Below are 26090 nucleotides of genomic sequence, written 5' to 3'. Positions count from 1 at the left end.
CAAGTTCTGAAACACTGGGAAGTGGCTGATGAAAAGAGTTGGTAGGAGACATGGCAGATCAGTGCTTTATAGTTCTGGAATGTTTCTGGGCATGGTGTTTTGTTGGTCCATGTGAACAAAATATATTAGACAAAATAAGCCTTACCTTCCAATGGTGGTTCAAGGTTTCAAAATCAGAAGACCACAGACTCAACACCAACTTATAACAAGTAGCCAGTCTCTGTGTGACCTCTCAACTTCTCCAGTTGAATCAATTTTGATAATGACCCTGTCTAAACCCTTAAATCCATCACCATGGGCAAGCTTCTTCATGATCAGTCTCCTGACTAGCTCTTTAACCCCATCCCTGTCATTTTCCTCCTTTAGATCTGACCTTCCCCCAACTAACAATGAACTTCCAGTTCTCAGAATGTACTAGACCTTCCCTTTCTCCTCTGAGTCCTTGTACCTTGGAATTCTCTTTGTTCTCTTCTTTACCAGGTAAAATTTTACTTATCCATTAGACCTCAGCTCAAATGTCACTTCCCTCATGGCCTCCCAGATGAGGTTAGGTCCCTTTCGGATATGGTCCCATTGCATCAGCTCCTTCTTTCTCTGAATAATCGCCATGCTTGGGATGTGCTTGTTGAGTATGGATCTTCCTCATGGGAATATACAATAAGAGGCATTGTTCCCCTTATCCATTTCTAAGCACTCCATAATAGGTACTCAATAAACATGTGTTGAATGAAGAGTTAGCATGAAATTAAAGATTATCTAGTGAGCACATAGGAAGTGGGAATTTTTTAATGTTGATTCCTTCAGTTTTATTGCAAAACTGATTGGCGAGGGGATAAATTATTGATAAAATATTTTTGCTGGTAAGATGTGAAAAATGATGACTTTCCCCCTTAGGAATGATATCAATTAGTGGATAGTTCCTGGAAGAGTCACTAATTGATTTCATTTATGGGTATCTGTGCCTCTGTGGGTATAACATTCTGGTGATAATAAAGGAGTATATTAAATGTGGAGCCTTAGTAGCTGTGTGACTTTGCATACCTTACTCAACTTCCCTCATCTGTAAAATGGGGATAATAATTGTATCTATTGCATAGGGTGAATGTGACGATCAGATGAGAATTTGCATGTAAGTCATTTAACACAGTGCCCGACACATAGTTTGTGTTTAATAAATGTCAGCTATTACTACCGCCGTTGGCACCTCCATTCTGAGATGCAGAGGTCAGCTGATTTGAATCTCATGACTTTAGCATCTGATCACCAGACAATGTTACCTTTTGAGGATGGCCCAAGATCTGTCTGTCTGCACCACCATCACCAGCCCACACTGTAAAAAGTCATCTCTCTAATGCTGGGCATTCCTTGAAGCCAAATCAAAAATGGAATGCCATCAGAGGTAACACTAGCAAACTATTGTGAACACTCACCCCACTCTAAAATCTGAACTGCTTCCTGACAGAAGTGAATTTTTTTGATCCAGTTCTGGCTTTCAGCCAAGGTGGCAGCCTTGTTCTCTGGCATGACATCTGGAGCTCTGCACAAAAGCAGTCCCTGCTGCTGGTTGATCTATACTAACCCCAGTCCTGGTCGTGGCCTTTAGCAAAAGGAAGCAGGTCTACTTTGTTTCATTTCTAAGTAGCAAAATAATATACTGGGAAAAGGGAAAAAATGTGAATGAGGGTAAGTTGAAACCTAGAAGATGGAACATATAATACGGTTTGGGTTCTTGACAACTCTAAAATGGACTTTCTTGTCCCTGTCCTAAAGGGCTTCCATGTTATATTGTGACCATCTCAAATCAATTTGGTGGATGGGGAGGATCTTCGGTGAACTCTAGGGTCCTTCGGGAAGTTGATGTAATTGTTCTGGTGCCAGGGGTGGGGGTGGGCTTCTCCCATATCTTCGCTCCTCCTAGAGTTTGGAGGAAAGGTGGATGCTTGTTGATCTGGAGGGCTTAACCTCTGAGCCTCAGTTTTATCATCTGTGGGAGAGTATTCTGGAATGACATTGTTCAAGGGATTCACACGCACACACAAAAATCTATTTAAATAATTTAGCCCTGTGCCAAGCACTTCGCTTAAAGAGTAGGAGCTGTAGCTCTTGTAGCTATTTCAGACTTTGGAATTCATCTAATACAACTGGCGCCATAATACACCAAGGGGAATTAAAAGCCAAACTGTGGTCTTGTGTTCCAGGTCATGTAGCTCTCTGATGAGGGGCAGAACTGGGGTCTTATCCCAGGTCTCCCCACTCTTGGATTTTTACTGTACCTCACTGACTCTCAGGACTCATTCAGCTCACTGAGCTTCTCAGTACATCCCAGTTATCAGGCCTCCTACCTGGCCCCCTCCAATCAAGTGTCCACATCCAACATCTACTCAATCCCTAAATCTTATTTCTGTTACCTCCAAAATATCTGGCCAAAATTTTTCCTGCTTTCCTGCCTCATGGCCATTGCAGTTGTCCTGTCCAGAAGATTCTCCCCTCCTCTTTACCCCTAGCTATAGTCCCTTTATATTTCAGCTCAGAGAGCCCATCAATACCCATCCTGGCTGAAGTAATGCCACCCCCTACCTTCTGCCTCTTCCTCCCTCTCTTTCAAGTTTGTGGCCTGTCAGCTCTTCCCCTATTCTATAATTTTCTTTCCTTTTTAATTCTGTCTCTTTCCCTAAATATAAGCTCCAAAATGACAGAGAACATGTGTCCCTAGCACCTAGCACAATATATGACACATAGGTGTTCAGTGAATATATGTTGGTTGGGTGAATAAATGAATAAACAAATGAATGCATGAATGGATTCCAGAACCAGCATATTTGTTAATAACTGGGTGGAACCAAGAGAAGGATTTTAACTTGCTGGGAGAGGGAACTGGGCACCTGCTTGTCCCCCTTCTTGGCCTTCTAAAAGAACAGAGTGAAACTACCTACAAACAGGGACTCTTGCATGCAGGCAACCCACACAAAAGCACATCTTGCAGGCAGGGGAAATGGGCGGATAGTTGCTAATTGCGACTTCCAACTGGGCTGATCTTTCCGAAGTTCCAAAGGCGCCTGCCTCCATAAATCCCAGGCTGCTACTGCTGCTGAGATAGGGGAAGGAGGAGGGGCGGGGTGCTTTGGGCGCCACTTGGGCTGGCACGGAGAAGCCACATCTCATCCTCCCTCCTCCCCTCAGCTTCTCTCCAAGAGAGGAAGCAATGCAGATGGAGACGAGAAATAAATATTCCTGCCTGCTCTGTGCCACTGCAGACGTTTTCCAAAATGTCTGGCTTGGGCCATGAAATCAAGCCTACCCAGGAAAGGATGCGCTCAGCGGGAGATAGAGTGGGAAAGGGTGGCATATTTGTCGATACTTGTCAGCTTTCTGGGGGGCAGAGCACATGGCTCATACTTGGCAGCCCTGCTGAGGTGGAGACGTGGTAAGTGCACAGTAATACTTGAATAATTGAATGAGAATGGGAACGGAGTTAAGGAAATCCTGCCAGGGTATCAGCCCTATCTTTCTGCCTTTGTCTTGGGCCCCAGGATTCACTTCTGGTTCTCTCATCATTGATGTCAAGACTCTTTGCACAATACCTGCTGCCTCTGCTCAGCCCTTTCACCTGCACTCCACTCCAGGGTAGTGAACTCGTTCGGGCTGCAGGAAGTCTCCAGAGGCCCTTTCAGATTTGGGCAGGAGGTTGGAATCCATGTGTGGAGATATTCCTGCCACCTCTAAGCACAGCTCCCGCTCTTCAGCACTGGAATACCAGCAGGAGATGAGAACATAGGCTGCAAATGATAAGTGGGTGCTTTTGGCCTGCGGGTGGCCAAGTATGTGGGAGAAGTGTCACTGAGGAAAGGAAGTTACAGGCCCAGCAACAGGCACCGAAGTGTTGTACAGTGGTGGGGACTTCACTAGGCATGCTCTGTGGCTGCAAAATGTCTCAGAAAAAGGAGATGAGAGGATGACAATTTCAGCTTCAGAACTCCTGCATAAGGTCTGCTAGGTTTTCTTTGTTTCAAATGCTCCCATGATAATCGCCCTGGTACCATGCCCTTCATATCGCTGCCATGGGACCACCTTTCACTAGTCTTCTGTGTAAGTTAGTAATTAGGGTGGGGCCCTTGGTGGATTGAATTCTATTCAGAAAATTGCAGAGGAGCTTTCTTGGTTTTTACTGGTTCAATCAAGTCCAGTGCAGGAAAAATAGTTGCTCAAAATGAAGACTTGAAGGAAGTGGTATCTTTTGTGGGTGTCATGGGAACGTTTTCCAAAAATGGTGCATTTAATTCTGCCTCTTTTCACCATTTCCATGACTTCACTGAGGAATGAAAGATTATCTAATGTTTCCCACTCATGTGCCCTGAATCCTTCTTCATGCATCTTCCCCACTCACTTGCCCATCTGCCTTCTAGTGCCAGGCAAGTGCCAGCTGAATCCCACTCTCTTCAGGAAGCTGTTCGGTGATGGTGGAGAGGCTGGCAGAAGACCTGGGTTCCTGTCCCAACTCTGTCCATTGCTGTGTGACATCAGACAAATTACTCCCCCTCTCTGTGCCTTGGTTTCTTTGTCAAAGGAGTGGGATGGATAGATTTTGTTTCAGCTGTGACACATTATGGGTGGTTCTACAGAGTGAAATCAGATAGAATTCTCATAGTCATCATCTTCTTCCCACCCACCTTTGCCAATAAATTCCAGGGATTGGGGTCATCACACTTTCTGGGATTGAGTTTAATCCTCATACCTGAGAAGGTTAGAGCTGAATATCAAAACAAGTTGGGCATGAAGATACATGGGCGCTATCTAGAATTGTTTTAAATGTTTTCTGTCTACATTTCTTTTAATTCTCAGGAAATCTAATGTATGGGTTAGGGAAAGACCAAAGTAGAGCGTGTTTGGAAAGAAACTTGAGTATGTATGTCTGCATTATATAATAAACATGTTACATATTTTTATTAATAATAACCGCTATTTATTGAGGTCTCCTATGTGCTAGGACTATGCTAAGCTCTTTCACTTACATTATTATGTTCATGAGAGCTCATTGTGCAAGACCTAATTTACTTTCCACTTCCACATAACATCAGTAGTAGACTGCAATTAACACACACATACATACACACGCAAAAAGCAAAATGACACAACAGCATACCTTCCTAAAGCCAAAACCAAAACTAAAACAAAACTCAGAGAGAATGGGGCTCGGAGAGGATGAGACACCTATTCAAGATTACACAGATGGTTAATATCAGTAATACAATTTGAATCCATTTTTGTTAGATTCCAAAGTCAATGATGTGCCACCCCCTACCCTGTGTTAGGCTTTGCCTTGGCATTCAATGCCCTTTTAGGAAATTCTTCATAAAGTAAGGCTATTTTAAAGACTCATAGATAGTGTGTTCTAAATTGCCTTTCCTATGGCTTTGTCAGAGGAAAACAGCTAGTCTCAGAGCCAGCAAGACCCCTGCCATCAGTAATGACAAGAAAGCATGCAGCTGCAGTGCCTGCCTATCACAGGAAGGGAGAACTGGAAACCTGGAGTGGTCCACCTACAGTGACCATCTCCATTTACCCACAGAGAATTAAACTGGTTTCTGCCCACCACCTAACAAACTTCTATGGCCATGCCTAATTCTGGCACAAACTTAGAGCTTCTCAGAATTTGTATAGATTTGATCATCTGCACCAGAGGCTGCAAAGTTGAGTGTCCCCAAGTCCAGGCAGGTCTGTGAATGCAGGAAGCAGCTGGGAGGGCAAGCCCGTATCGGGACTGTGGAGACCGCCATGACTCAGCTCCAGCAGACTGCTGCTATAACCATAGGCAGGCCTTTATGAAGCTGTTGACTGTCCATTTTATCAAGAAAGTCCTGAAATACAGGCTTCTCTGTGAATTCTCCTGATTCTTTGATGTGTGCAACTAATTCAGTTAAGAAAAGTAGACCCAACACAGCGAGGACCAAATAAAACATAGTTACAAGTTCTATCTGACCTGTAGATCCACTTGCAACCTCCAAAATTAATTCACAGATGAGAAACTTGTAGTTCAGAAACATTAAGTGATTTGCCTAAGAAAGCTAAGGTGGGCTCAGGCCCACCTTTGGATACAAACATACAGAGACAAACGTGTGTGAGTGTGCATACATAGACATACACACATATTGTACATTCACAGATAAAATGAAAATGGTTTTGTATTACCTGTTGTTAAGAAGTGTCCTTCCTGCTCATTCTCCTGGTGTTATTATTATATACTGGTACTTGACTGCAATTAACATACATACACAAACCGAAACCAAACGACACAATGACACCCATCCCCTATGTCAGCTCCTTGACACTTATTAGATCATTATACTATTTGAATTATTACATATTTCCTTAATATAAATAACAATGTCAAGCTCTTTACTTACGGTAAATGACAAAAAAGAAGAAAACAAAGTCCCTTCATCGTATCTGGATAATTTTGCCAGTACTCCTTCCAAGATAGTAACGAACTAGTAAAACAGAAAAAAAAGGAAATATTATTTCAAAGTAGAATTGTTTACAATAAAGAACAACATTTGTCAACCACCTAGATACCAGCATCGAGTCTTCTGCTCAATTTTGCATTTTATTATTTGATTTCAGTCTTTAGGGAAAGGCTGCCTTTACACAAAAATATTTGACTTATCCGGCTTTCTCTTCATTATTATGTGATTGCAAATAGAGAGTGTTACAGAAGTGCAAAGTGACAAAATATTATTGACTTGCATATAGCATGCGATAATATTAAATGCACTTTTCAAAATCCAAAACTGCGCAAAGCCATTTTTACGTTACATATTAGCACTACATTTAATCTGATCTATTTTTATTTGTATTTTATCAGTAATTTGGGGGAAACAGAAGTTTAGCACTGGCAAATATAAATGTCTTCTCATTCAACATTACTTAGTTAAAATTCTATAATTCATGAGGGTGACTGAAATAGCTTTATCTGACTTTTATGTTTTATTATGACTCTCACTGCATGTGAAACTAGAGAAAAGGGGGTTTTCATGATGGCAGAATTCCTTATTACCATTTAACTTTCTGTATTTAAAAATCTAACTTTGTCGGTGCTGAAAAACAAAACAAACATTTTCTGCATAACCTAGTGCAACGTCTGGGGACAAACTCTTATTAAGTTAACATATGCCACTTCATCGATTCATCTTCACATGGCTTACAATCATCAGAAAAATCATTCGGAGCTGAGGATGGGTGATGTACACTCTTGTTTCCTGAGAAATATAAGTATCTGGCTCAACTTTTTAACGTGTTACATTTTAATGGAAATGAAGACATAACAAAGCGATGTTTAAAATGAAACATTTCACCTGAAACTGAAGGTTACCTTTGCTACCAAGAGTGTTATCATTTCTTTAACAGTTTCTTCAATTAGTTCGTCTATTTTTGAATGGTATTGATGCTAAAGAACACAGAAAGACAAATATTAGCATATTTGGGAGGTGATGGCATTGCATCAGTCAGTAATTATTAGACAATGTAATTTATAAATAAAGCCTGGCCTGCAGACCCAATTTATTTCCACAGTTCCAGAAGCAGCTGTAAGATTCTGACTACAGGTCTTCATTGTTCCTCACCCAAGGCTTTCAGTGTCTTTGATATGTGTAGGGACATACTCACATTTACAAATAGCTTCCATGGATGGCTTAACAGTTTAGCAGTGTGTTGATCTGGGTCTTACAAAGCACGATATAACAATAATTTAATATAGGGGATGAAAAATTGTCTTTGGAAAACTTCTGGGGGATGTGGCTTAGGGAGTAGCATACTTCCAAAGGGAATTTGACCAATACACTGAGAATGATATTGCAAAAATTGTTTTAAGACCTTTGGCTACTTGGGTTAATGCCTCAGAGCCCCCCAGTTCTACCTCAGGGTGTTGACTCAGTGCTGAGTCAGCATCTCTTCCTGAACCCTGTGGCTGCCACTCATTTTCTCCATTCATAGATTAGTAGACCTTGGTTTAGAGCCTCTAATGAGACTGCTACTAAGTTTTCCAATTTCTCTAACTGCTGCTGTCGGTTATTAAAGTTAAATAGTAATGCGAAAACAAACCCCACACAAACAAAAATCTGCTGCGAATGCCAGGAAAAAAGAAAAAGTGACTTCAACAGAAAACACACTATGCCAGCTCTTTGACATTTATTAGATCATTTTAGTATCAACTTGAATTATTTCTTCTTTCCTGAATAAAAAATAACTATGCAAAAACATTGCTATTTGGAAAAAACACACTTACCCACTCTTTAGTAAACTTTCAGAGGGATGATTAATTAGGAATAGGAAGAAAAGGAGCAGTGCAAATAAAAATTAGGACAAAAGGACACATGAGAAAATAAAAATTAAACAAATCATTTAAAAAGCTATGAAAACATACAGAAATAATAAACCATATTAATGTGATATTCTGATAACTGGTAATCAAACTTATTGAAAGTGAGCAAAGGAATGTGAATTTAGTTAACTTATTTTAAGTTGTAGAGGAATTTTGTTTGTAATTGGAAGATCTAAATTAAGTCCCAGTAAAAAGTTGGTTAGCTATGTTGTCTAAGAATATATAGTTCAGTTTCTTCATCTGTGAAAAAAAAAAAAAAAGAAACAGATAATACAATATTATCACCTAGGAACAAAGAAGGAGGAGAGAAGCCAATAGAAATTACTGATTTTGTAATGGGAATGAGGCAAATCTTGTATAAAGATATTTAGCAGGTTTGTTGTTGTTGTTGTTATTATTATTATTATTGGTAAAAAACCAAGGCCAAATCCTTTCCTGGCAGTTCTGCTGTCAGACTCATAGATCTATTTTGAAGATCTAGTGAGCGTCTAGATGTGGAAACATTTTGTCAAGTTATAATCACAATTCCAATATTATTTGTTCAAGCTCATAAAGTAGAAGACAAGGGTAGGAAGAGGTGGCCTTATTGTTCAGCCTTCTCATTTTAGTTCCTTTCAGTTGATTAGAGAAAGATAAGAAAGCAAATAGCCCATGTTGTATAGTCCTGATAAATAGAATTCATGTTGGCTCTGCTGCTAACTTCACAAAAGAATTCACTTAGGAAGTGGCATAAACCTGAAACTAAATCCAAAAACTATCAGCAGAATTTTGTGCTAGAAACATAAAGAAATATGTCGGAACAAGGGAATTCAGGAATATCTACAGGGTTCCAAATTCATTTTTAGGTCTTGAGATAAGATTGAGAATCACATGCTTACTTTCCCTCCTCATGTGACTGCCTCTCTAGATTTTCTTTGGATTGCTGTAAATGATTTACATTTACTAAATTAAGGCAAAAATAACACAATATGAAATATTAAATAAGGGGCTTCCTAAAAAGCAAAGAACATCATTGAGAATAGAAACATTCTCTCAAAAAACTTGGCTAAAATGGCAAACAGAGACAAGAGAGAGTGTTCTGTATGCATCAAGCCAGAAAGATTTAGGCAAGATTTGTCCTGAGGGGTTACCACGGTCTTTCTTGAAAGACAAACAAGCTTTCTCTTTAGAAGTGGGGGAACCTCACACCTTTTCATTCTCTAAGGAATCCAAACAGAAGTGTATAAAGACATAGTGGTATACAGGAACCTCTTCTCACTTTTAATTTCTCCATGCCAAACTTGCCCCTGACTGCTGTCCAGGCACTCCCACTTTCTCTCCCTTTCACTCTATATGAATATTTTATCTCCATTCCTGTCCACATTTCTTTTATTCTGCTTATAAAAAAGTGTTTTGATATGATTATTCTGCCTCTTACTTTCAGCGGAAACTTGAGTATGTCATCTCTCTTGGTCTATTTCCTCATCTCAACAAGGCTAGAATCGTCTCTATTGTGAATATAGAAATCATATTCGCCTAACAAGGTAGTGAAACAATGCATGGAAATATGGTTTAGAAACTTATAAGTGTTATATGGTAATATTACTGCTACCATAACTAATGATTAGCATGGTGGTTCCATGTGTGTATACATTTCTTTAAAGTCATATAAAATCAATATACTCTCTTGTGTGTAAATAATAATACCAATTAAATAAAACCTACTTTGGAGAGCTATTAGGGCAGGTTAATATCTACTCTGCTTATCATGTATTAAAGGGGTATGTATAAAAGTAGCCCCTATTGCTATACAAGTAATTACAAAATACATGGATTTGTTTTACTAGATTCTACCAAAACTTACTTGATTAACTTGCTCTTCTGGAGTAACAGTGAGTATTCTGCCTTTATTCTGCACTTTCTTGGTAGAGTAATTGTTCCATGCAGATGTGAAGCTCCATGAAGAGGTATAAATACTACTGGGACATCATTAAATTACCACCCCTCCCAACTAGATTATCTTGTCACAGAATTTCTTTCAGTCAGATGAACTATCTAATTTTATATGTATCCCAATGTGGTTATAGAGAGGGATCTTACTTATTTTTGTATTTTTCAGCCCCTTGTGCTGTCCTTATTGGATTGGCTTGACAATAATAACAATACTCCCAAGGTATATTCTGGGGCCCTAGAACATGATGACAGCAAAGGAACTATGAATTTTCAATGGCATGGAACATTTGGGGAGTTCACTTTTGCTTCTAATGAGCTAAGTTGCTGCAAATTCACAATCATGTCATGAAAATCATTCCATTGGACTTCCTGTACTGCACATTTTGCCTCATCATGGAACAGACTGGTTGTATGTTGTCTTTCTGCTAAGACCATCTGACCTTGGAAATGAGATGAAAACACACTAGACTAAGCAAGAAACTAATACACAATTTCCTCTCTATTGGTGCTGTGCAAATTTTGATGAAAAAATAAATATTTAAGATGGAAAAGTATACCTAACAAATATTTCAACAGCTACCTTTAGTTGATACTTTATCCCAGTAATGAAATTCAGGAAATGATATTAAAATTGTAGAATAGTGTATCACCTGGTCAGTATCTAGTCTGCCGGGAGGGCATTGGAATGCAGGTGGAAGCAGGTATCAGTAACTAGATCTATAATATGAATTTAACATCATATACTCACAAAGTTTTAACTACAAAAAATTTAAATTTTATCTATTCTCCCAATTTGAGGATGTTTCCAGTCATCCTTTGCTAATCTCATTTTAAGGGTTGAGTTTTACTTTGAAGATGAATGTCCCCATTGTAAAAAGTGAGAAGAGTTCATGAGAGACCATTTGCATGAGACTTCCCATTGAAGTTCTACCCAAGGTCACAGCCAGAGCAAGGCCCCTCAGAGGACTTATTATTTCTCATCATATATTTCCAACTGGGGTTTTTAGTTTGGCCTAATAAAGTTCATAGGTCCCCTGAAATTGTATAGTAAAATTATATGAAAGTATTTTTCCTGGGAAATGGCTCCATAAATTTCATCAGACTTTCAGTTGGGGTCTATGTTAACAATCTTCCCCTCACCCCCAACTACTCTTCCCAAATGCTAGTTCAAAAAGAAAAAAAAGTTAAGGTTAGAATGACTTGGTTTGTTTGAAAGAATTATTTAGCTGTCTGACCAGGTATGCGGAAATCCTTTAAACGTGGCCACAACCCAGTCAGTCTGAAGAGGGATAGGAAAAGCTGCTAAGGGGGAGCACAGTCCAGATAGTAAAACTCTTCTCCACCTTGGAATAGTGAGTGTATCCTGGTGAATCTCAGTTAAAATGGACACCTCAAGAAACTCTGAGGAATTCATAAGACATAAACAAACTTTTGTGCTTTAAAGAATTACTACCAAAAAAGTGAAAAAGGCAACCTATGCAATGTGAGAAAATAGTTGCAAATCATATATATGATAATAGTCTAGTATCTAGAATATAGAAAGAAACCATAACTAAGTAATAAAAGAACAACCCAATTTTTAAAATGAGCAAATAATATGAATAGACATTTCTTCAACAAAGATATACAAATGGTCAATAAGCACATGAAAAGATGGCCAACATCACTGCAAATCAAATCCTCAATGAGATACCACTAGGATGGCTATAATTTTAAAAAAATGACAGATAATAAGAAGTATTGACTAAGAGGCAGAGAAATAAGATTTCTCATATGTTGCTGATATGGGAATATAAAATGGTGCAGCCACTTTGGAAAACAGTTTGGCAGTTCCTTAAAAAGTTATACATACAGTGACCATATATCTAAGTATATATCTAAGAGGGTTGAAAGCATGGGTCCACATGAAAACTTGTACAGAAATGTTTATGACAGCATTACTCATATTAGCTAAAAAGTGGAAACAATTCAAATGTCCATCAATTGATGAACTGATGAACAAAATATGGTAGATTCACATAATAGAATATTATTTAGCTGTAAGAGGGAATAAAATACTGATATGTGTAACAACATAGATAAATTTTTTTCAAAAATATTTTATTTATTTATTTTTATAGAGAAGGGAAGGGAGGGAGAGAAATATCCATCAGCTGTCTCTTGCATGGCCCCAACTGGGGACCAGGCCTGCAACCCGTGCATGTGCCCTGACTGGGAATCAAACCGGTGAGCTGATGCTCAATCCACTGAGCCACAGCAGTGAGGGTGGGCAACATGGATAAATCTTAAAAACATTATACCAGGTGAAAGAAGTCACAAAAGGCCACATGCTCAAATAGGCAAATCCTTATTAATAGGAAGTCGAGTAGTGGTTACCTGTGGCAAGAGAGGGAGAGTTAAGGAATTATACTAATGTGTCCAGGTTTCTTTTTAGGGTGATAAAAATGTCCTACAATTGATTGTAGTGATGGTTGCATATCTTGTGAATATACTAAAAACTACCACTGAACTGTTTACTTTAAAAGAGTGAACTTTATGGTATGTGAATTGTATCTTAATTAAAAAAAAGAAGCTCCAGAGGGAGAAAAGTTCAGAAGGCTTAGGATTTTGGAAATCCCCCGTGATTCTTAGAGATCACCTAAAACAGGGTTTTTGAAGTGGGCACTGTGAAGCCTAGGAGACTGTTCAGTGTTGCTCAGAGAAGTGTGGGTAGGTGGGTCATGGGCAGTGAAGAATGCAGAGGTGGAGAGGAATGTGGTAGCTTGGGCTCTGGGCCCCTCTTCCTTTGTCCCCTGCCCCCTGACTTCATTCAGAGCAGCTCCAATTTTATTTATTTCACATGCTGGCCTTTTTTGTGTGTGAAGTCTGCAGAACTGATTCTACAGCTAAAAACAGCCTGAATAAAACTAGAATAGTGCTATCGTTTTGCAGATGAAGAAACTGAGGCCCAGAGAGGCTGAGCAACTGACCAATTGCAATGTGCAGCATAGCCAGAGCAAGACCCCTCACCTAAGGCTTCCTCAGGAGGTTGTCCTCTGTGTCTGAGCACCCCTCCTTAACTCATTTTTGGATACTGAACCTCCAGACCAGTGGTCTCAAAGTGTGGTCTCCAGACCGCCAGCAGGGAATTTGTCAGAAATGCAAATTCTTGGACCACACACCAGACATATCGGAAACTCTTTGAGGGCGACTCAACAATCTGGATTTGAGAAGCTCTCTAGACTAGTGTGATGCACACGGAAGTTCGAGAACTGCTGTTCCAGATCATTCACATGCAGCAAACGGAGCCGGGGAAGAGAACCCCTTGCATTTGACCCCAGTGCCTAGAACATAACCCCTGGGGAAACGTCCCCAACAAGAAAATCAGTCAGGAGCAGAGGCTAAGGAGAGTGGCTGAGGAAGCTGATCTGGAGGGGAAAGAAGGTTAAAGTTGATCTTGCCAGGAAGAGAATACCACCAACCCACATTTAAAAAAGGTAGGTGCTGAAAGAGAAAATAAATAACGAATAAGGAGCAAATATAATTTAGTAAAAATTCTGAGCATGTAGGGCTGGTATTGAAAGATCTGATTTAGGAGCAATTTATGCCAATTGGCAACAACATGAGAGTTGCCAGAAATGTTTCTGAATTAATTCTAAATTGGTATATGAATATCTAGCTGGCTTAAGGCCATCAGAGAGAAATGATCACGATAGTCTTTAATCAAGCCCAAGTTGCTGTTTCTTTCTCCTTTACATTTTAAATGCCACTTTGGAACTGGAAACTTAGCAAAGTACTAAACTTTTGGTCAGGGAAGATTCACATTCAACTCAATCTCAAAAAAAAAATTAAAGTCTGTGATTTCTCGAAAATTCAGAACCTGCTGCTGGGGACTGGGTAGCAGGGCTATCTAACATGATATATCCTGGAAGATGCTTGATGCAAAAACAAGAGCTCTCCTGCTGTCCAGATGTTCAAAGTGATAAAATGCACTTCAAATGTGAAAATGACTTGCATTCTGGCAAACATCTGTTGGAGATACCAGCCTAATAAATAAGATCATCAAACATCATTTGACTTAAATGAACTTTGTGGCCATCTCAACTCCAGTCAAGAATCACTTTCAAGTGACTGGAATACTCATTGGCACACGACTTAGACATTTACTTGACAAACAGATACCGAGCATTCATCTGTGACTTAGTCCTAGAATGTTAAAGTATGTTTCTGAAACTAGCAGACTAGTGTAGATGGAAGGAATTTGTGAAGTTTTATTCTACATGATCAATGGAGGGGAGAAAATCATTTTTTTTTTTTTTTTACCTCTTGGCCCATTTCCATGCTGCAAAGTTTTGTTGATTGAGCTTTGGCATCAACCATAACATTAAACATGGTGCATATTGACTGTGGGACTCGAAAATCTGTTGATCGACTGGTTTTTTGCAGCTTAACTTCAAATGCAATCCTGGTTCTATTAAAACAAAGTAGGAAAAGACCAATTCAGCATTCAGATGGCAGCAGGAGGAGGAGACATTTTCTGAGAGGTCAGTGAAAAAGAAAATTGAAGGCTGTAATCACTTTCAATTGACAATGACTTCACATGTGTTCTTTTAAAAATGACTTTCTCAACTAAGCAAGGCCTATTCAGGGAGACAGCCATGGACACCGTTCTTTCTCGGCAATACATGGAACACCTGTAGCTCGGCATATTTCTGTCTATAGTTTACATGCTATGGAGAACCCTAATTGCAGGAGAATGAGCGAATTAGCAAAAACTCAATTATAGCATTACAGCATATGTAAATTCTCTCACATTGGCAACTGCCTACCTTGAATCACTTCATTAACCCCCCTGCACCCCACAAGAAGAAGCAGTTTCTAATCTTCAAAATCTCATGGAGGGAAAAAAAATCTTAAATGACATTTATTGTTTTTTTAAAACTCTGGTTTTGAAAGAGACTGAAGTGAAAACAAACAAACAAACAACAAGCTTATTATATTGCTTTAAAGACTAAAAATATAAGACGGCTATCTTTGCAGAGGAGAGTGAAATTAAGAGAAGTGGTAAGTTGGGTGGGGGGGGAACTTCCACTGTGTTTGTGTTGCAATGTCAATGTTTTATTTTGCAAAAGAATATTTTATTTTTATAAGTAAAAATGTCATAAATACTTACCAATTTATGAATTGTGTAATGGTGGAAACTTAATGGGACATAATTCTGACTTAGGTCAAACTATGATCCCAGCAATGTGGTAACTGCCCATAGAAAAAACCTGGTCTGACATGGCCAGCTGGTAACACAGGTGTGAGATCTAATCCTTGATTTCAGCATTGTAAAGGGGCTCAGCTATATTTTAAAAGGTTTTAGTGAAGTGGGCCACATCATCACATGACTTTAAAGAAAAGCACCTGGTTAGGTTTTCTAAGAAGTCCCTTTGTCCAGTGCATCTTTTCAGCACTGTTCACTGTGAGGTTCTGGAGATCATGTAGCCACCAGGAAAGCATTGCTTTAAGAGGCATTTGTAGCAGTTTTCTAACAGTGCATAGAGGGACCACACAGCTAGTTAGCTCAGGAAAGGATGCCAGCTTGCTAACACACCCTGGGTGCATGCAGGGAAGCCAAGTATAATTTCTAAGGTTGGAAGCCTAGTTCTTAAGAAAACAACTAAAAAAAAAAAAAGCCTTAAAACACTCTATATATTATATGATCATGTTAAAGATAAATGTATCTTGGCTTCTAAAGACTCGGTGCACTGAAGTAGCTTTCTAATCATGATGATCATTTTAAGCTATGCTGAAAACGCATCATTTTCTGGTTTTTTGAAAAGGAGGCCTGATGGGACCTCATTTGGACAGGTCACTGTGCTGGTCTTCTGAGGCTCGTATGACAGTTCTGGGCCAATTTGAGAAATGGAAATGCTAAATCGTTCCCTTAGAATGAAATAATCGTCTTCTGTTCTCACAGGAGAGCTGTTCATAGCCCTTAGAGTGTGGGGCTGTGAAAAGAGGAAGCCAAATGCAAAATTAATACAACTGAGAGGGCTCTATGGGACTAAAAAGCCGGAATGAAGAGGTCACTTAATCCAAATGATGCTCCTGGAGGGCAGAGTTAGGGCACCTTGTTTTGTGTGGAGCACAAAACATATACCTGATATATGGACTAGATCAGAGGCTCTGTCAAGTTCATCAAATGAATGATTTCAACTTCTAAGAAACTTGGAAACGAGGAGTGCCTGATTGACGTTTTGGCATTTCATATTTACACCTATGAAATCATGCCCTTACTATGTTGTCCTAGAACAAAGACCATTTCTTCTGTCCTAAAGAGGAAAGCAAAAGTTCTAGGCTCTACTAATGTGGATTCTGCATCTTAAAACATTCACGGATTGTTTCATGTTTTATTCTCTGACTCTGAATGTCTGGGGATGATATTTCCACTTATGTTTGCTTTTGTCTGTGTTTGCGCTTATGAATGGGGCCTTAACTGGGAGGGATACCAGGGTCAGGTGACCTTGTGAGGTTGACCAACTTCTACTAATAAACAGTGAGCTACTAGGTGTCAAGCACGATGCTCGGACCTGGGGCGAGTGAAGTGCTCAGAATGAATGAGATACACTCCCTGTCTCTGAGGAGCTCACACTCTTTGAGGTGGCTGACCCATGAAGATATATGTTAAGGGATAAAATAGAGTCACTGCCCACCTTTCACACCTATATGTCATCTCCCTAAAACTTATTCTCTACTCAAAAGACTGGCTCCGCAGAGAAGGGCATGCATGTCTTTCTGTACAACTGTGTGCACAGATCAGAAGCTAGTTAGTTTAATTCTAATGCACTGCAGCCGCTAGTACAGACCAGGGAAGAGCATTTGCCCACAGAGGAACTACTGCACTTTTTTCACAATCAGTTCTTTTGTGAAATGGTTCGGCTATAGGAGAAGATTGTTTTTTCCTAAAATTGATATAGACTATGTAGGAGATGGTGAGATTCAAAACCCTAAGGAAACATTTGACCTTGGATTTGAGAAATAGGCCTGCCTTTGATTCTCAGAGTGGGGAGGGGAGGGGGGCAAAGCACAAAATCTGGATCTCCAGGACTTAAAACTTCCAGGAGTGCCAGCAAACACCGGGCCAGATTCTTCATAGCATGTTATCCTTTTCTTAATTCCTGCTGAGATGTTCACCTACCAGGGACGGTGTTGTTCTTCTACCCTTTTGGTTTCCAGTTATGATGTAATTACTTCTCTTTTCTTTTTCCAAAATATGAAATGATGAATTCAGAGCACTCCCAGCCAAACCCAACCCCCAGCTCCCACAACTGGTCCATCAACTAAACTATACAACATCTGGAGATCCAGAGTGGCCTGTAATAGTTGCAGTCTTTTTTCTTTTTCTTCTTCTTTTTTTTGAATGAGGAAAAATAATGTAATAGTTGTGAACTGGAAAAAGAACTTGGGCTGTGTCTGGAGATAGACAGGGTGATAATAATGGTGTCAGAACTGAGGATGTACAGACACAGATACTCCACGAGGGAAGGATGCAGTCCTTGGTACCCCAAGAACTTAGCATTATGCATGGCATATAGGACGAGCTCAAACAATTTCTGTTGAATGAATGCACGTTGTTCTCATTCTTTTCTCCTTTCCTTCAGAACAGTCTACCTGGGAACTTCAAGTGCAGCCTTCCCACCTCAATCCTATATCCCTCAGAGAAAAAGCAGTCAAAATATCTCATGCCCATCTTGTTGATATCTAGTTAGATTTTGTGCGAGACAACTAACAGCTGGCATGTTATACAAGCTTGGTTCATACACACAGAATGAATGATGCTGCTGAGGTCATGCCCACATGGTTGGAAACTCACTAGCTTCCTTCTACCTGCACTGGATACTCTGACTCTGGAACTGTATGTGCTTCTTTGATTTTCATCTAGCTATCCACCATGCATACACTGCTACATTTAAAAAATATTTATTAAGTATTTTGTGCCAGGCACTGCTAGATATCAGGGCTGCAGAGACAAACAAGAACTGACAGGGAACCTTTTCTCATGGAGCTCAGTGAAAAAACAGGCAGCCACATTGTTTGGTTTGGGACAGATGTGGGGCAGGTGAACAGAAGCTAGACTTGGGTGGCCACCACTTCAGCTGACTTTGACAAGCAATCACCTTCTCCAGAAATCTCCAAATTATGGTCAATCGAAGAACGGCCATCTACCCTTCCCTGAGTCAGCATGTGGTGGGGAAGGTGTGCAGAGCCTGTCCAGGTACCTCTGCTTACCTTTTGACACAAGATTCAATCATGTCACTTGCCATCAGCTTCAGCCGTTGTTCCAAGTGCTTCCCAAACTCCTCTTCGGGCCAGTGTAAGTCCCGAATGAAGGTCTGAAGAGCATCGAGCTTCCAGAACAAATCTTCTGAGGTGCCTGATCCATTACTGGCAGGATAAAAATCAGAAAACAAGAGTCACTCACTGGCCTCAGGCTCTGAAAAGCTGACACAAAGACAGCTGGGAACTAGAAGGCTTAAGGCAAACAGTGGCTTCAGCATACAAAAGGACGACTGTTGGTGGTTGGGGAGGGCATTCTCCACCTGCAGATTTTGAGTTTTACCATACTTGACTGTTGGCTTTGTTTAGTCAATTAATCCAGACCAGTGAGAAGACTGAGGAAGGTATTGCTCCACAACAGCCAGGAAAAGAGTGTATGGTAAAAATCAGCCTTCTTTTAATAACCACATTAACACATGTGATGATTCAGATGAAGGCCACGAACCAGAGGGAGAAGTAAGTCTCAACAAATAATAACTACATGGCAACATGCAGTTATTGAAATTCCGGGTTTCATGCATTTCCCCAGCTCCCCTCCAGAATGGAGGCCTCTTGGAGATTGCACAGACTTTGCGTTTTAAAAGGACAGTGCTAACAGAGTGGTGAGCGAGGACCTGCTTTCTCTCTTGAAGAGCTGGAAGGAAATTGGGGTGTCTCAAATTGAGACAAGTACACTTGGATACCTTGAATTCATGAGTCTTGTTCAGATTGGTTGTTATTCCAATAGACCAGCCTGTTGCATAGGCAGCCCCAGGATGAGGCTGTTAGGGGGATGTGAGTGGACAAGGGATATTTGAAAAGCTTTAGGGCTCAGAACTTGAGGGTTGTTTTTTTTTTTTAACCATTGCATCATCTTACCCAGTCCTCTGTACAGATGGAGAAATTGGTCTTGATTCCTTTCTGTACAATGATGTCTAAGAAACTTTTACCTGGGGCATCCATGGAAAGCCTGTGTATGGGAAATACTCCATCTCTCACCCTTTTGCTCTTCTCTGGCTGGCTTTCTCTTTTGTAACAATCCCATTTGGGGCTCTGAGGGGTGGCCACCTCCCACCCCCTTCCTCGCATACCACTAATGCTAACACGATAATTTATAAAATGTCCAACACACCATGCATTACCACTTGTTCTGACATCGTCTATAGAAACAGATGAGAGTGGGTGTTTCTATTGTGACAGATGCCAGCTGCATTGAATTAATGCTTCAGAGAGAAATATAGCTAGTGCATAAATGCATACACAGCTACTGCGGGGTGGGGAAGGGGCGCACTCCCAACATGCCAAGAGGGAGCCTGCGGCCTTGACCAACAGGGACATGTTTTCAAGGACAGACCAGTCTGAGGTCAGTATGTAGATGTATCTGACACGAAGGAGCAGGTAACAGGAAGCACGTCCTTAAAATGAGAGGTGGCAAAGGAGGAAATTGGAATTATGAAAAGATATAGAATCAGGCATTTCCTGGTGGGTAATTGAGAATCTCCTGGTGGGTAATTGAGAATCTACGCCTTCTTTTCAGATACCACCATAAGCATTGTTCAAAAGTGAAGGATGAATTGCTTCTCCATGGAAGTTCAGCTTTCTCCCTCCCCCATCCTAGGCTTGAGAAAAAGAAACCCCAACTTTGTCTAGTCTAAACCCCGTTTTGGAACTGCATGGTTGTATGTTTTAAATCATTAAGTACATATGAATGCAATAATTGGTATTTATTACAACAACATTTTGACACCCATCTGGTTTTGGAGTTTTAAAAAATTCTTCTAGGGTTTTTTTCTTTTTCTTTGAAGAGCTTATTATTAAGTTTTGACATGAGGAAAAGAATATTTTCTTTTTATTTTTAAGATAAACTGTTAATGTTAAGGCAATAGCACCAAGATTATTTTGATTGCTGAGCAGTTACCAAAATGTGTTCCCACTCATGCCTTAATTAATTGAACAGAGACCATTATCTGCTTTATTACAATGTCTTGATTCATATCTTTTCAAAAATAATGTCACAGAGCATGCACAGAAGAAGGTAAGAGACGCTTTCAGATATTTATTTTTAAATTATTAACAGATAATACCTAATCTATCTTTTAATATAGTCATCTTAGCATGAATATGATTTATTTTTTTTTAGAATACTTTTTTCAGGTATAAATTTTTGGAGGTTTTGATTTGTCTTTACAAGAGAATCAGACACATTGACCCTACACTTCCATTGTGAACCTGTGAGTGAACACAGGTTTTAAAAAATATCAGGCAGTTTTGGAGGAGCCAAGTAGAGCAGTCATTTTAATGTCCTGTTCTCTACCTGGATTACAGCAAAAATGAAAACGTTGAGGGCCATCTTGACAAATGTGATTTCGAGATTTCAAAACTCACTGCCAGTTTCAGATCATTTTTTATTCCTTTGATAATAACACTTCCCTTTGAAAACGTGCCAATTTATTCTTTCAAGAAAAAGCTTATCTGGCCTATAATTAGCTGTGGTCTAAGAAAAGGATCAAAGGAGGGTACAAAATTGCTAAACCTTATTTCACTTATTAAATCATGCACATGGTTCTAATTTTATTTCCCTGAGGTAGAATTTAGAGGTGCTGGATCTTCTTCTTACTAAGGAAAAAAAGAGAATTCATTTCCTAAGCCTTAGAAGGAATGGGCTACTCAACCTCCATTCTTCTAAACTGTTGGCTGTTGTTAAAGGGATGGCTCGGACTCCCAGAAACACAAAACCCATGCATTCCAGGCTTTGTGTGGATAATTGCAAAGACTGTCTCTACACTCAGGCTACAGATGATACCGCGACCAAAAAACTTCCGAATTTGTTGTTTAAATCTTGCAGTCTCAAGTGTAGAGCTTTTGCTACCTAGATCTCAGTGCTTGGTGCTTGGAAATTATCTTTACACAACATTTACACAATTACGGCTTGATCCATTCAGAAATTTTCATTTAGCCCTGAGCATACTGTTATTATATCCTGCCATTTGCTGACACCAGAAATATACTTTATGGTTTAAACAGTCTCTAGAAAAAATTTTAAAAGCTTCTAGGTAGGTATGCTTCCTTCTTAGATTTGGATCAGGCCAGAGATGACTGGCCAGCCCATCAGATTGGTTTCCTGAACTGTCTCTGGAAGAATAACTCCTAAACACATGCCACCTGTATTAAAAAACAAAAAACAAACAAACAAACAAAAAAACAGGGCAGAATCCTTTTGCAAAAGAATTCAGGAAATAAAACATAGTCCTCAAGCATTCAGTGGGCGTAAGACAAATTGTTAGTGCTGTATATATAGCAAATGTCTTACAAACATGCTGCATGCCAGAAATAAACAATATTGTCTCTGTATGATCAGCAAAATATGTCTAATTATCCCTCTCCATCTCTGTTATATAGGATGTATAGAAATAAACAATACATATCCATGCCAAGATCACTAAAATTTAAATTAGATCTAATGTGAACTGAATACACACTCAGCATCATATATAGCAGCCATCCATGACGGTGCCGAAAAAGTAGGCATTTGTGGGATGCCTAGAGGGATGTTAACTGGTAGATTTGGTACTTTGGGAAGGTTCACATTGGGTAGATTCACATTGGGTAGATTACTGGTTAAACTCCTGTGGAAGAAACAGACAGAAAGAAAAAATACCATCACAATGACAATGCAGATGTGGCAGAAGCACATGACAGTTGTAAATAAATTGGCTAAGTCCACAAGACAGCAGCGAACACACTTCAGAAAGCAGCTTACAGATGGGCAGCAGTGGTGTGCTCAGTAGTCAGAAAGAAGTAACAGAAATTAATGGAAAAAAATTAACAACAGAATGACTTGAAGGCATGGTCACTCACAGACTCCTATCCACAATGATCACATTATTTAAATGCCTTTGTGAGGGGTCTGCAGTTTCCAAATCCATTGTCACGAGAGTCTAGAACTTGTCTCATGCTCAGAACTTGAAGACTGTGCAATTCTTGGCCTTGCTGGGGGTAGGGCTGCTGTGAAGTAGCTGGGATTGATGGAAATGGCGGAGCACTTTATTTTTCTTTATCTATAAATTATTTTTGATGGAGGCACATTCTTTAGGTCAGATTTAGACACATAATGTAACAGGAAATTCACCAATTTGAATGCATAAGTAATGGCGCAGGGCAAAAACAGAATTACTTTCAACTGCTACTTCTGAAGACAAGTGTACGTGCAATGGGATATCAGAGTTAATGGCAAAGGTGAAGGAATTGTATCAACAAATGACTAGCATTGAATAATTTCATAGAACATTTAAAGAAAATGGAAACTTCCCCTCCCAAATTAAGTCCAATTAAAATGAAGAAATATTTATGCACTCACAGAGAATAAAACCTCAAATTCAGCTCTTATAATAAATTCTCTGACCACAAGTGGATTTAAAATGTGACCTCATGTTATACTAACTACCCTTGAAAGTAAGAGACATTAGGATATGAATGACAGAGGCTTTTGAGGTGCTGTTTCTTGATCTGTGTGATCGTTCTATAGGTGTTTTTAGTTTGTGAAAATTAAATCTGTATATTTTTCTATAAAAAGTTAAAATTTAGGTTAAAAATTAATAAATAATTTAAAAATGTGACCTCATAGAAGCTTTTGTTTTTGAACAAAGGCCAATCAACTGATATGATGAAAGAGAGATGGATGGCTTTATGACTAGAAAGAAAAAATAAAACAAAACAATAATCCGAACTCAAGTCAACCATATCTCTTCCAAAGGACTGTCTCATACACTGCTCCCCAGGCCGGCACCGTGTGTCTCTGTAGCGGCATTTGAAGGGTGTTCCATCCAGCCCGTGTCACTGGCACAGCAGAGCCCAGCGTAGCTCTGCATCTGAGAGGAGCCTTGCTGTATAAGTAGAGTTGACAGCACTTTGGCAAAGAAGTTGAGGCTTTCTTTTTGGATCCTGCAGGAGAAGAGCGATTTTTGCCAAAGCAGCTCTGCCCTGGGCAAGCTGTGTTTGACTAACAGAACTCCTGCAAGGACTGGAGCTGCCTCTGGGCTTGCTTAGGGAGGCATGCCTCCTGATAAGTCAGAAATTCTGGCTCCTGTAGATAGTCTGGGCACCTGTCACCCTCCAGAAACAAGTTATTCTTTCACAATGACAATAGAGTCCTGGTCTGTAGATGGAAAAACCTAGAATGCAAAATTGCTAACTTGGCATTCTCTTTCTTAAGGGAAACAGGTGTCTCACAGGTGTGTCCTTTATACTTCACATGTGGGAAAGCCAATTGTACTTCTGTACTTGGGACTGAAGGGTGCTCTTGTGGAAATGCTCAAGAAAAGAAGCAAAATATGACTACTAAGTAGAAGGGAAAATGAAACTTTTCCTTCCATGTTTGTTTCTCTGTTGAACTAGGCAGTGGTTCTCAACCTGTGGGTCGCGACCCCTTTGGGGGTCGAATGACCCTTTCACAGGGGTCGCCTAAGACCATCGGAAAACACATATATAATTACATATTGTTTTTTGTGATTAATCACTATGCTTTAGTTATGGTTGGGGGTCACCACAACATGAGGAACTGTATTAAAGGGTCGCAGCATTAGGAAGGTTGAGAACCACTGAACTAGGGAATTTGCCTTTAAATTCAGTCCCTGGTGGTTCTCAGTCTTAAATATTGCCATGTAACAAAACTGTTGGTGATTTCCACTGAAATATGTGTAAGCCTATATAAGCAAATGTGATCATTAAATGATGCACACACTGAATAATGATCAAGGAATTAGGAGATCTTTAGAGATGGCAGCCTGGAAAGTTAAAATGTCAATTCTGTGCAAATTAAAAGTAGCTAGGAATGAATAACATATAAATGTATGCAAAAGCAACTTAATTTAAACATATTAGTGGGTGGTTGATACACAAATTAGAAATGAGCTTCATTTTGCACACAAAAATTAAAAAATACTTACAGTATTCAAAACATATTGTATTTGTAAAATGTGACATTTTGGCTGGACTACTGCACTGGACTCAGAAGCACTTCCTTCATGTGACATATTATAATGCTCTATTTTTAAAAGGCTAAAACATGCTTGATAATTCTGTTCTTAGCAAAATAATATTGTGTATTACTAATGTAACTATTATTTAATTTAGATATAAGTGATATTAATAACTAAAGAGGCAATTCCAAGCATTATATTTTACTAACATACATGTGAAAAGGGAGAGTTTTCTAGTGTCACTCAGGTCAGATCAGGCTCCTGGAGCTGCTGATGAATATAACAAATTATTATTTTAGAGGGCCCCTTAGCAACTACCTATAAAGTCCATCATGCTTCTCTGTGAGAATCATAATTGGATATCTCTGAATAGTAGAAGTGTGAATTGCAATTCTAACAACTGATATATGTTAAAAATTAGACTCATTCATTTTGGGGATGCTGGTGAAAAAGGATTGCTCCCATTTATGTCAAAGGGCCCCATCTCAGGAACACTGGATTAAAAATTCTCATCTGCTCTCTCCCACATGAATGAAAGTTACAAATAAGTGGGTACCTCATCATTTCTACAGATGGAAATGACTAGAGATAGAGTCATTCCTTGCTTCTAGAATTAATTATAATCAAGATTATGTCTCCATGCAGAGACGATATTGTGGGTCTTCTCACAAAGAAGCTTTAGATTTATGGATGAGGTTAGACTTAAAATACAGATGTCTTCTACTTTGTGAGCCATTTGTTGATGAATATATGCAATACATCTTGTCTTTTTTTGGTGCTCTGGACACTAATGTCTTTCAGTATTTATTCTAGGTCTGATACCTCCTTTGGGGCATGGGCACTCTGATACCTTCTTAGATTTTAGAATGGTATTTATCAATCTTTTATTCATTATTATCACCAGTCCCCCTAACTGCCTTCTACATGAAAACTTAATAGCACCACTATGTTATATATATGTTTATGCACTGTAAGTATACCTGTGCTTTATGCATATACATAACAAGAGTAACGTTTTTTTTGCCTTCTCCCACTCCACGAAACAATTTTCACCAGTTTTGGGAGCTGTAAATCCCTGTTTAGAATGTATAACCTAGAGAATAAAGTTTCAAACTCCATTGGATTCTAGGAGTCCCAAACATTTCTCCAGACTTATTGCTTGCCTCCTTCATAATGCATGCTGGCCCAACTGAGCACTTGGTTTCTATTGGAGGCCCCACTTCCCTCCACATTTCTACTTCTGCTCACACTCTTTCCCAGCACCTTGGCTCCTCTTGAAATCTTAGTCTCTAAGCTATTTCCTTCATGACTCCCCTTCTACTCTCTGCTCTGCTGTATGTCATCTGGTAAATACAATGGTGAAGACTTAAAGTCATTTTTCTTGTCTGTTTGTTGCTCAGACTCAACTAGATTGAAATCCTGGATCAAGGGAATGAATCTTTGTTTTCCCCTTTACCATAGTTTTTCTACTGTATCCTTACAATTTCAGCCTGTATGGGTTCCTTAATAAAGATCAGTTAATC

General features: G+C 39.5%; 1 protein-coding gene across 8 annotated transcripts in view; it reads right to left on the bottom strand.

Annotated features, from left to right (window-relative positions):
- CADPS (calcium dependent secretion activator) overlaps positions 1-26090 on the bottom strand; it is a 527617-nt gene that overhangs the window by 62884 nt on the left and 438643 nt on the right. For 4 of the 8 annotated variants that reach the window (XM_090283896.1, XM_090283897.1, XM_090283898.1 and 1 more), the window contains 5 exons: positions 22069-22215; positions 18563-18718; positions 14609-14756; positions 7367-7441; positions 6402-6485 (listed from right to left, as the gene is read on the bottom strand). In XM_090283896.1, the coding sequence (XP_090140022.1) occupies positions 6402-6485; positions 7367-7441; positions 14609-14756; positions 18563-18718; positions 22069-22215 (610 nt within the window). The remainder of the gene's footprint in view (positions 1-6401; positions 6486-7366; positions 7442-14608; positions 14757-18562; positions 18719-22068; positions 22216-26090) is intronic. The other 4 variants (XM_090283900.1, XM_090283902.1, XM_090283903.1 and 1 more) reach the window with 1 other exon arrangement.

Source organism: Furipterus horrens, unplaced genomic scaffold (assembly GCF_987537825.1).
Source record: "Furipterus horrens unplaced genomic scaffold, mFurHor1.1.pri manual_scaffold_7, whole genome shotgun sequence".
In the NCBI taxonomy this organism is placed as follows: Eukaryota; Metazoa; Chordata; class Mammalia; order Chiroptera; family Furipteridae; genus Furipterus; species Furipterus horrens.
The sequence above is the reverse complement of the archived record's forward strand: the minus strand, read 5'-3'. Positions and strand labels throughout refer to the sequence as shown.